The sequence below is a fragment of the Trachypithecus francoisi genome, unplaced genomic scaffold, assembly GCF_009764315.1.
Source record: "Trachypithecus francoisi isolate TF-2019V2 unplaced genomic scaffold, Tfra_2.0 Lachesis_group13, whole genome shotgun sequence".
Classification (NCBI taxonomy): domain Eukaryota; kingdom Metazoa; phylum Chordata; class Mammalia; order Primates; family Cercopithecidae; genus Trachypithecus; species Trachypithecus francoisi.
In genome coordinates, this window is record NW_022681458.1 from 121,831,875 (window position 1) to 121,844,189 (window position 12,315).

Sequence of the window (12,315 nt, forward strand, 5' to 3'; positions counted from 1 at the left end):
ACACTGAGTTCATGGAGAACAAGTTGCCTGGCCCAGGATTTCCCTTTCAGAAGTGACCCTGGGGGCCAATCTCACTTGTTCTGCCATTTCTAGGGCTAGCTTTCACAGAGAGTTTGTGCTTTCTTTTTCTCAAAGGCTTTTCCCAGGTCAGCACTCTCTGGAAGGGCCCATCCTGCAGGAAGGCCCCACCCTCCACCTGCCCCTACAACTACCCCAGGGATGCAGCCCACACGCTTCAATTAAACAAGAAAGGGGGAAGAAACAGGGGGAGGGGGAGGCTTCACCTTTAATTGTGCTGAGGACAAAACAGGATTCATCTTGGAAATTCTGCACCATCTGAAAGACAAAAGAGAGAACATGTTCCTTCAACCATGAGTTCATCCTTTGGAAAGCCTCGGGGGCAGAGCCCAGCCATGCACAGCTGCAGAAACACCGCTGCCACAGTGCCTACACATGCAGGAACACGGTAAACGCCACTGCCACGGTGCCTACACACGCAGGAACACGGCAAGCACCCCTGCCACAGTGCCTACACACGCAGGAACGCGGTAAACACCACTGCCACGGTGCCTACACATGTAGGAACACAGTAAACACCAGTGCCACGGTGCCTACACACGCAGGAATGCGGTAAACACCACTGCCACGGTGCCTACACATGCAGGAACACAGTAAACACCAGTGCCGCGGTGCCTACACACACAGGAACACGGCAAACACCCCTGCCACAGTGCCTACACACACAGGAACACGGTAAATGCCACTGCCTCAGTGCCTACACACGCAGGAACACGGTAAACGCCACTGCCACGGTGCCTACACACGCAGGAACACGGTAAACGCCACTGCCTCGGTGCTGACACACGCAGGAACACGGTAAACGCCACTGCCTCGGTGCCTACACACGCAGGAACACAGTAAACACCACTGCCACGGTGCCTACGAACACAGCAGGAACATGGTTCTGCTACAACATTCACTGAAAAATGAGGACACAGAATCAAAGTGTGACATGATTCCAATTTAAGTAACAGAAAGCTGAACATAACCCCAACCATCTAGTATGAATATGAAGGATAGAAAGAGGCCCAAACGGGAATCAAGATGTTACCATTCAATACTGGACCACTGATGTGTGTTTGTTTGCACTGTTTTTGCTTTTTCCTAGTTACTGATTCTTCCAGTCTCTGTAACGGACACTTTATAGGAATGTGTATGTGACTGACAGCAACAGATAAAAACAACTAAATAAAATGTTTTTAAAAACAGAAATCTTGGTACTTAGTAGGATCTACACATCAGCATCCTCCAAAGACAAAATATAAAGGAGGTTCCACTACCTATGTCTATAAATGTGGCAGGAAACTAACGACTCTGCTCAGGAACCTCCTCTCTGGAGTTGTAATTTTGATGAACTACCCAGTGACCTTGCATAAGCCAACCTTTTTAACTTCCTGTCTCCATGGCCCTATCTGTAAAATGGCGCTGATTTAGTGATAAAAATATAACCAGAATGCAGACTACTGATGGGGAGGTAAATCTTTCTAACAGTGTTCATGGGACCTAGTAAGAATGACCATGCATTTCCAACAAGGAAGTTTTCCTACATTCTCCTACAAGTCACGAGCCCTGGACAAACTCCTACATCACAAAGACAGGCACGAGGCTGGTGAGCGCAGCACCGTCTGCAGTAACAACAAACTCCTACCGGCCCCATCAATCAACAGCAGAAGCATGAACCAGCTGTGATGAAATCATGCTCCTCGGCAGTGCTAACGAGCTCCAGCTATATACTACAACACACATGACCTTCCAAACAAAACGTGAAGCGAAAGAAGTCACAGAAGAATACACTATGATTTCACTCACAGACAAGGGAATGCTTAATAGAAAATTCATACTGGCCAGTTGGCTGTTACGAAATCAGTCCACAAAGGGACTTCTAACACAACGTTCTGGTAACCTGAGTGCAGGTATATGGGTACTTCAATGGTTCTTTAACTGTACAAGTAAGTTTTATAAATTCTTTCCATATTTATACTGCATTTCACAATTTACATTTAAAGAATATTTTTAAACTATATAAACAGGCCAGACGCGGTGGCCCACACCTGTAATCCCAGGACTTCGGGAGGCCAAGGTGGGTGGATCACCTGAGGTCAGGCGTTCCAGACCAACCTGGCCAACATGGTGAAACCCCATCTCTACTAAAAGTACAAAATTAGCCGGGCGTGGTGGCAGGTGCCTGTAATCCCAGCTACTCTGGAGGCTAAGGCAGGAGAATCGTTTGAACGCAGGAGGCGGAGGTTGCACTGAGCTGAGATCACATCACTGCACTTCAGCCTGGGCGACAGGGCGAGACTGTCTCCAAAAAAACAAAAATAAAACATATAAACATACACACAACACACACACTAGCTAACACAATGGCAGAACCCTTTTTCAAACTGAAAAAATGCCATCCACATTTTATGGCCTGCTCTGGATTACTGCCTCAAATCTTGCAAATCCATCCACCTGTCGCCCCCTGTCCCTCCCACGGGGCCTAATGATGCGTGAAGTACATTTATTCTATTCTGCTGGCCTGCTCCATCTAGGACTCTTGGCAGCCCAGCCACTTGGGCATGCAAAGCCCTACGCAGAGCCCACATGGGCTTAATCAGTAACTCTCTTGTTTAATGAAGTGCCCTTGCACCCCAGGAGCCGGCTCTGCGGCTGGCCAGGCTGCCTCCAGCACTCTGGGCAATTAAGAACCAAAGGTTTCCAATAGATTCGGGTTAAGAGGCAAGGAGACTTTCGGGAATGAGAATCGCCTACTTAGGTGAGGTGGCATTTCGGTTCCGCTCTCTGCTTCACTTGCTTCACTGCCTACTCTGGAGCACATAGGACAAGCGGAGGAAGGAACTGCCTTCAGGACCCGTGAAATCGCAAGCTTTCCCCACATTTTTGGCTTTTGTCTTCACAAAAGGAAATTCATTTTGAAATGCAAAGTGACAAGCCTTTGGTGACACTACAGCTGTCCACTGCTCACAGCATGTCCACCTTCCTGGCTATTCTAAAGTCAGCTCTCAGGTGACAAACCTCAGGCTTCATTTTCCTCCTCTGTAAAATAGGAGTTAAAGAAAAAAAATAGCTAGGCCAAGCACAGTGGCTCACACCTGTAATCCCAGCACCTTGGGAGGCCAAGGCAGGTGAATTGCTTGAGCCCAGGAGTTCAAGACCAGCCAGGGCAACATGGCGAAATGTTGTCTCTACAAAAAAAAAAAAAATTAGCCAGGCACAGTGGCACATGCCTGTGGTCCCAGCTACTCAGAAGGCTGAGGCAGGAGGATCACCTGAGCCCAGGAAGTCGAGGCTTCAATAAGTTTAGCTGTGACTGGGCCACTGCACTCTAGCCTGGGTTACAGAGTGAAACCGTGTCTCAAAAAAAAAAAAAAGCTGGATTAGATTTGAATGTAAGAATGTAATAATATACAAGTAATTCTTACCTGTTGAACTGGTGACAAAAATAGCAAGTTGCAGATAAATGTACGGCTGCATGTTTGCCTCATGTTTTAATTTATTTTTTATTTTTTTGAGATGGAGTCTTGCTCTGTTGCCCAGGCTGGAGTGCAGTGGCACAATCTCAGCTCACTGAAACCTCTGCCTCCAGGGTTCAAGTGATGATCCTGGCTCAGCCTCCCGAGTAGCTGGGATTACAGGTGCCCACCACACCCGGCTAATTTTTGTGTTTTCAGTAGAGACAGGGTTTCATCATGTTGGCCAGGTGGGTCTCGAACTCCTGACGCCTGCCTCGGCCTCCCAAAGTGCTGGGATTACAGATGTGAGCCACCGTGCCCGGCCTGCATGTTTTAAAAACCCACACCTACATACACTAGGGCACACACAGAAACTAGAGCACAAAAAAATTGCCTTTCAGAATCACATCGAACCTAATGGAAACTCTTCCAGGAGAAAAGAATGGGGCAGGTAAGGGTTTTTCACATTTGCCTTCTGCTGTTCTATGTTGCTTAACTTCTTATACTAATTACAAATTACTTTTTAATGTAAAAGACAGGGAAGTCCACCTTGCTGGCCTCCAGGACTGAGAGGAAGTGCTCATGAACATTCAAGAGCTCTGGCAGTTGTAATGACAAGGGGCAAGAGGATTGTTACTAGTAATGCCAACCTTTGAAATATACAAACCCTGAAAAGCCTGACATTTTTATACATCCCCAAATCTAAAAAGATCTCTCCACCACTCACTCCCCCAAATGACAAGTGCCCCGCAGAATCACGGTCAATGACACCACCCACCACGTGTTTAGTGTCTCCTGGCACCTGCCACTGTTCTCCCACCTTATCTGTACTCCAGCCTGTGTGACAGGTATATGCGTCCCTGTTTTGCAGATGTGGAAACTGTGGCACAGACAGGTTCAGTAAATTTCCCCAAAGTCATTCCGCAACTAGGAGGTAGCTTCGGGTGGGGACATCAGTCCAATTCCAAAGCCTGTATTTTCTCTACTTTTCCCAGCCACTATTTCTATACTCAGTGTCACCAGGTCAGGAACACACTCTTGGCAGCATCACCAGCAAAGGCAAGGACCAGGGATGGGAAGAAATAAATCGGAGTCTTAATCCACAAATGCTGGCCTTGTGTCCCACCACTCCTGTGCTGGTACAGGGTCAGGCAGGGCTCTATAACCCACTATACAGACGCCTTCAGAGTTCCCAGAAGTGCTCGGGGTCTGCTGGGGGCTGAACTGCGGGCATACGACCTCATCCCGCTCCCACCAGGACAGTCCTGTGTTTTTTGTTTGTTTTGTTTTGTTTTTGAGACAGAGTTTTGCTCTTGTTGCTCAGGCTGGAGTGCAATGGCGTGATCTCAGCTCACCGCAACCTCCGCCTCCCAGATTCAAGCGATCTCCCGCCTCAGCCTCCTGAGTAGCTGGGATTACAGGCGTGTACCACCATGCCCAGCTAATTTTGTGTTTTTAATACAGACGGGGTTTCTCCATGTTGGTCAGGCTGGTCTCGAACTCTCGACCTCAGGTGATCCGCCCACCTCGGCCTCCCAAAGTGCTGGGATTACAGGCGTGAGCCACCGTGCCCAGCCACAGCTCTATGTTTAAAGGCTTCACTTCAGCTGGTGAGGTGGCTCACGCCTGTAATCCCAGCACTTTGGGGGGCCACGGTGGGTGGACCACTTGAGCCCAGGAGTTTGAGACCAGTCTGGGAAACATGGCAAAACCCTGTCTCTACAAAAAATTAGGCCGGCGTGGTGGTGAGTGCCTGTAGTCCCAGCTGCTCAGGAGCCTGAGGTGGGAGGACGGCCTGAGCCTGGGGAGGTGGAGGTTGCAGTAAGCTCAGATCACATCAGCCTGAGTGACAGAGCAAGACCTTGTCTCACAACAACAACAACAACAAAAGGCTGGGCGCAGTGGCTCACACCTGTAATCTCAGCACTTTGGGAGGCTGAGGCAGGAAGATCGCTTGAGCCCAAGAGTTCAAGACCAGCCTGGGCAATGCAGCAAGACCCGTCTCAATTTTCTTTTCAGTACAATTTTTTTTTTTTTTTTGAGACAGAGTCTCACTCTGTCGCCAGGCTGGAGTGCAGTGGCGTGATCTCGGTTCACTACAAGCTCCACCTCCTGGGTTCACGCCATTCTCCTGCCTCAGCCTCCCGAGTAGCTGGGACTACAGGCGCCCACCACCACACCCGGCTATTTTTTTTTGTTTTTAGTAGAGACGGGGTTTCACCGTGTTAGCCAGGATGGTCTCGATCTCATGACCTCATGATCCACCCACCTCGGCCTCCCAAAGTGCTGGGATTGTATACAGGTGGGAGCCACCGCGCCTGACCCTAATACAAAAATTATAAATAAAGGTTTCATTTCAGCAGGGGCTAGGTACCTTGCAGGCTCAGAGCTTGGCCCTGCAGCTCCAGTCCCTGGGTTCCCACTATAGCTCCACCCCTTACCCACTATGCAACCTGGGGCAATTACTCAGCGTCTGTGCCTCAGTCCCCCATCTGTGAAATAGAATAATAATAGCACCCACATCATATAGAGGCAGGCAGGATTAAATGAGTCACTATGCGTACACTTAAAACAAGTATACACTCCTGTTATTAGGTGGAAGGGGTCCACGACAGAACAAACTTAAAAGCCTCTGTTCTACAACATGCAAAGAATGCCTAACCCTGTCGCAAGCATATTCAACACTCCCTTCCTAGCCATGAGTGGGGTCAGATGCCTGGAGACCACAATACCTGAGCCCTCTGCCAGTAGCTGCGTGTGCTCTGCACTGCCCTGTGCCACCCGGGAAGGCTGTGGCACCTTCACCACTTGGCAGAGCCCTCTGCTCTCCTCTCCCACAAGCCACAGCCTCGCCACCACCGGCCCCTGAGAGTCCATGTCACCTCTCCCTGGAGCCTGTCGCCCACCCTGGGGGAACGCCCCTCTCGTGACCTCCACAGCCCTGACTATAAGCACCTTGGGCCAGAGTGGAGTCTGTCCTCCTGGCTCCCACAGGGCACCCAGCCCAGGAGGGTAAGGAGTGCCTACTCCACATGGCAGCCATCCAGACCCAGAAGGGGCTTCCACACTCTTCACTGCAGCCCTGGACAGCCCCAGCTGCAGGTGGCATGCAGATGAACCTGTCTGTCACTCCCAAACCCAAGTGTGTTTCCGGGGCAGGGGTTCTGACGCTCCTCCCATGGCCCAGAGCCCGTCACTGGGGCAGGCCGGGCAGCAGCCCTCACCTCATTGCTCACCACCACATGGATGCCCGTGGGCCCCTGCCGGTAGACACGGTGGATGTGCTGGGGGGAGATGCTGTACAGGTTGGCGATCTTCTCAATCAGCTCCAAGGTGGTCAGCTCTTCCAGGAAGATGGCGTGGTACACTGGGGAAAGGAAGAACAAGTGCTGCTTTCCAAGTGGCCATTCTGTCAGCATGAGCCTGCCTGTACCCTCCCACCTGCCCTGAGAAAGCAGTAAGTCCTTTGTCAAAATGCCATGCCCAGGGCGGCAGGGCAGGACCACACTGCCACTCTTTTTGTTTTGTTTGTTTTGTTTTGCAATGGAGTCTTGCTCCATCACCCAAGCTTGAGTGCAGTGGTGTGATCTCGGCTCACTGCAACCTCCACCTCCTAGGTTCAAGTGATTCTCCTACCTCAGCCTCCCAAGTAGCTGGGATTACAGGTGCGCACCACCACACCTGGCTAATTTTTGTATTTTTAGTAGAAATGGGGTTTCACCATGTTGGCCAGGCTGGTCTCAAACTCCTGACCTCAGGTGATGCGCTCGCCTCAGCCTCCCAAAGTGCTGAGATTATAGGCATGAGACACCACACCCAGTCAGGCTGCCACTTTTGATTCCTCTCGGTCTCTCTTGAGGTGCTTATGTGAAATGCAGAGATCCCTAGACCCATCCCCGGCCCAGTGACACCCAGCTGGGCTAAAGGGAGTATCAGGCAATTCTGATATCAGCCAGATGTGAACCCACGTCAGAAGGAAGGAACAAATTCTGTCCTTTTCAGCTCCTTTGCTGTCTAAAGTGTTCTTGGATAGCTGGAGGGCAATGAGTGAAAGTCTTTTCCCTCCCTGCAACACAGACCATACTCAGCCTCAATACAGTAACCCTAAGGAGAGAAGGGGGCACCAGGAAGGCACCATGGTGTCAGCAAGTGGGAAGAAAACAGTGACACTGACACAGACATAGCCCGCACCAACCAGGCAGGAGCAAATGTCACCAGCAACCCAAGGTGGGTTACTCAACTTCAAGGGACCTCAAGTTCCTCAAAAGCAAATGCAATTGGATTCAATTCAAGAGTCCCAAGCCTTTCCCTCACCTGAGAAACCCTTGGTTCAATAAGCCAATAATCCTCATCAGAGGCCCAATATTTTAAAAGCACACACAGGTGGGCGTGGTGGCTCATGCCTACAATCCCAGCACTCTGGGTGGCCAAGGCAGAGGGATCTCTGGAGCCCAAGAGTTCAAGACCAGCCTGGGCAACAGAATGAGACTCCATCTCTACAAAAACATATAAGAATTAGCCAGGTGTGGGGGTGTGCACTTTTCTTTTTTCTTTTTTTTTTTTCCTGAGACAGAGTCTCACTTTGTCACCCAGGCTGCAGTGCAGTGGCGTGATCTCAGCTCACTGCGACCTGTGCCTCCCAGGTTCAAGTGATTCTCCTGCCTCAGCTGAGATTACAGGCGCGACCATGCATGGCTAATTTTTGTATTTTTTTTTTTGTAGAGATGGGGTTTCACCATGTTGGCCAGGCTGGTCTCAAACTCTTGACCTCAAGTGATCTGCCCGCCTCGGTCTCCCGAAGTGCTGGGATTACAGGCATGAGCCACTGAGCCTGGCCTACTTTTTCAATACTTAGAGATCGGGTCTTGGTATGTTGCCCAGGCTGGCCTTGAACTCCTGGGCACAAGCAATCCTCCCATCTCCCCAGGTGCTGGAATTATAGGTGTGAACCACCACACCCAGCCATAATTTTGCTCCTAAAACAAACCAAGCTGCCAGCAAAAAGAAGTAGCAGGATCCCAGGCTGACGCCTTTCCCCATGGCCACTGGGAGAGCTCGATGGGAGCAGAAAGGCAGACGGCCACACCTCTTAGGTCCTGGAGACAGCCTCCTCTCATCAAGAGCTGCATGGGGAGCAGTTTGAGGAAACAAAAGGCTCCACGGTGGGCATTCCTGGCTCCAATCCCGACTGCCACTCACTGGAAGCAAGATCTGGGACAATCCCAACACCTTCCCAAGCCTCGGGGTGTGCACAGAGGCAGCACCCACGCTGCGGGGCCACCACGAGGTCAGACCACGCACCATGCAAGGAGCATGCACTGGGCTGCCCTTTCCATGTGTGGGCATGTGGGAGCCCAGGACTGTCCTGCATATTCACTGGAAATGAACAGAGGCCAGACTGCGGGCTTGAAAGGCAGGCTGTGGGACCCGATGTGTGGGTCCCAGCTCTGCTCCCCACAACTCACCACATAGGTTGCTGTCTCCACTGCCCTCCCGCTTCTGCTGCAGGGGCACTCGATTCTGCTCCAACTCCTGACAGACATAAATGGTCATCTTTGGCCTCACATTCCTGGCAGGAGAAGAGAAAATAAATACTAGGTGTGGTGGACCAGGCGCACTTGTTTCAGAATATTCCAGGATGGAAACAATAGTGGGCAGAACTCGGGGAGGAAGAAAGACAGCGGTGGTGACGCGGAGTGCCTGTCATGGGGTGGTGAATGACCCTCCCAGGCCCCACAGCCTGCCAAGGGGTGCTCTGCCCCAGACCACGAAGCTCAACATACAAGACGTTTTCAGGCAACAATTAGAGCAAGCGCTGTCTGTGGCTTGCTGGGTACCAGATATTGTTCTCAGAACATACGTAACTCATTTCATCCTCACACAACTTGCGAGGGAGGTAGGACCACGGCTGTCATTCCACAGCACCTAAGAGGCAGATCTGGGACTCAAACCCAGGCTCTCACTCTAAAACCATGCTGTCCATGTGTGGCTATTCACACTTAAATTCACTAAAGTTAAATACAAATTTTGTCCATGACATCAGCCTCGGTCCAAGTGCTCTACAGCCACACATGGCCAGCATGGCTGCAGAACGTCTCTGCCACGGCAGGAAGGTGTGCAGGATAGCACTGCTCTGGAGTTTGCCCTGAAACTGCTGCACGATACCATCTGACTGGCCCCAGTCCACAGCTCCCCTCAGGGAGGCAGCAGCTCCGAGCCCAGGACCACACAAGTATCTGAAAACATGGGCAAGGGGCTCAGAGGCCAAGATCCAGAGGCCAAGGCTCTCGTCCAACCAAGAAGAGGGAGGGACCTCCAGGCAGGGTCTGCGGCAGCCGGCCACATCTCCTACTGCAGTGTCTCACTCCCCTGCTGTGGCCTGTGCCCCTCTTGCCACACTTCTTCCTACACCTGACCCCACACTGCAGGAGCCCTGTTCCCCCAGGTCAGACCACCCGCCATCCAAGAGGCTGAGGTGGGAGCTTCCCACCACATGCCACAGGACATGAGCCTCTGGCTGGTTTCACAGAGAAACCAACACCTACCGGCCTTTGATGGCGTTGAAGAGCCGGATTCCATCTGCGGGACCACAGATCTGGACCAAATCATCTCGGGACATCTTCAGCAAGTCAGCACCTAAGCAGAAAAATGGTGATGCCTGTTACATGGGACACAGAGAAAGGGCTCGTTCCCCAAGCACCAGCAGACCCCATAGCATTGGGGGTAGGGGGTGGGGAAGAGCCAGATGCACCAACTCACAGAGAGAAAATGGCAAAATGCCCAACGGAATCAGAAGATCACAGCCCAGGAACTGCCAGTGCTCACAACAGTGAGTACAACAGAAGCCAAAGGGTCCCCACTGCCTGCCCCGCTTTCTTTTTTTTTTTTTTAAAGAGACAAGGTCTCACTATATTGCCTAGCCTGGCTGGTCTTGAACTCCTGGGCTCAAGCAGTCCACCCACCTCAGCCTCTCAAAGTACTGGGATTACAGACACGAGCCACTGCATCTGGCCTCTTCTCTCTTTTTTTGACACATAATTTGTATGCACAGATGTCACCGGCACAGGGCACTGGCCACGTGTGCATCTTCTGTCTCTATATGGAAGTACACGGCTCGCTGGATGCTGACAATCTGAATACACCCCGGGACCCAGCACTGACAGCAAGCAGTGGAACATGACCAGCCTCCTGGAGGCCCCTTGTGCCAGCCACCACCCCTACTCCCACCCAGGGGAGCCACTATCCTGACTTGCTACAGTGCAGACACGTTGTGCGTGTTCTCGGAAGTTTCTGTACATGGAACTGAACGGTAGGCACTCCTCCCGGTCTGGCCTCCCTCTCTCCAAGTCATGTGTGGAATGCAGTCACAGACTGTTCATGCCTGTTATCACCTATTATCATTGTATGTCTGCACCACAATTCACATACCCACTTTGTGTGGATGGGCGCTGTGGGGGATTCTGGTCTGGGCTGTTACGAACAGGCTCTCTGAATGCTCTCATACATGTCTTTGTTCATTACACAGGTGCGTGTCTGCCAGGTCTAGCCCCGGAGAGGGCTGTGGGGCCGTAGGGTGTGTTTGGCTCCGGCAGATACTGCCAGCAGTTTCCCAGACTGTTACATCCATGTATGGTCCCACCAGCAGCATGTGAGGACGGGCCCACATTTAAAGGAACATAGGAAGGCGACTGTCTCATGGGGACAGAAGCGAGCACAGCGTGAGGGCTGCCCTCCCTCAAAGCCCAAGGGGGTCCCCGAGAGCCTGGTCCCACACACTCTCCAAGGTACGAGTATCTCAGCCTCAGCTGAAAGCCTGCCCAAGGCCACGATTCCCACCCCTCTCTTCCCGCCACAATAAGATACAGTTTTAGGTACAATTCTATAGACACAATGGCTTCCTTTCCACTGGGAGTAAAAGCCGAAGTCCTTCCACTGTTCTTTCAGGGCCCCCACCCTGTCCATGTCCCTCGGTACCTTTCTGACCTCTCCTTCCCGGGCCACTCCACTCCACCTGGGTCCCCTGCTCTGTGACCACACAAAGCAGGTGCCCACATGGTGGCTGACTGCCCTACTTAAGACCACAGCCGGCATTCCTCCCCCTCCTCCACCCAGTCCAGCTCAGGGTCCTCTCTGAACCCCACCCCAATCACACAGGTCGAACCGCACTGAAATGAGTGGTCTATGCATCTGTACTGACTTCCAGCTACAAGCTCCCAAGGACAGGGTCACTGTGTTTCCCCGCCCAGGGACCTTCCCCCAACAGGCTCTCAGCGGTGCCGAGCTGAGGGTGCGCAGGCGCCATTTCTCTTCCACTGCCACAGATGTCTGTGGAATCCACTCCTCTAGCTGTGGCCAAGCCTTTACTCTGTCACTGTGGATGAGCTCTACTTGCTGGCAAGGCTCACTGCTCAGTTCACCTTTGCACCCCACAATACCTAGCTTGGGACTTCTGTCTGAGAGCCCATCAGGAAGGGCTCTGAAACTTTTTAAAGAAGGAAGAGCCCCCTTTCTGTCTCACCCACGGCTTTACCTCGATCTCCCAGGTCGTGGCTCTGGAGCCAGTGTGAGGAGCAGTATTTGCGTAGGAAAAGCATAAGGGACCTTACATCACCCTGCCGGGCTAAGGGGACTCTTCCTGGGCAGACCAGAGCCCACCATCCCCCGCAGGAGAGGGGATCTTGACCAAGTCACCCAGATGGTCCCCCTAAAGTCACGCTCACCTGGGACCTTCTGGGGACAGCATCTCCTACGTCTAGCACCTGGCCCGGGGGCACGTGAGCGAGTGAACCCACACTGC

The 12,315-nt window shown here is 52.0% G+C and overlaps 1 protein-coding gene across 1 annotated transcript in view; it reads right to left on the reverse strand.

Moving 5' to 3' along the window:
- Positions 1 to 12,315, reverse strand: part of TFCP2L1 (transcription factor CP2 like 1) — a 70,070-nt gene that overhangs the window by 8,423 nt on the left and 49,332 nt on the right. The window contains exons 11-14 of the mRNA XM_033231788.1: positions 10,064 to 10,154; positions 8,984 to 9,087; positions 6,743 to 6,885; positions 285 to 336 (exon numbers count right to left, since the gene is read on the reverse strand). Of these exons, the coding sequence (XP_033087679.1) occupies positions 285 to 336; positions 6,743 to 6,885; positions 8,984 to 9,087; positions 10,064 to 10,154 (390 nt within the window). The remainder of the gene's footprint in view (positions 1 to 284; positions 337 to 6,742; positions 6,886 to 8,983; positions 9,088 to 10,063; positions 10,155 to 12,315) is intronic.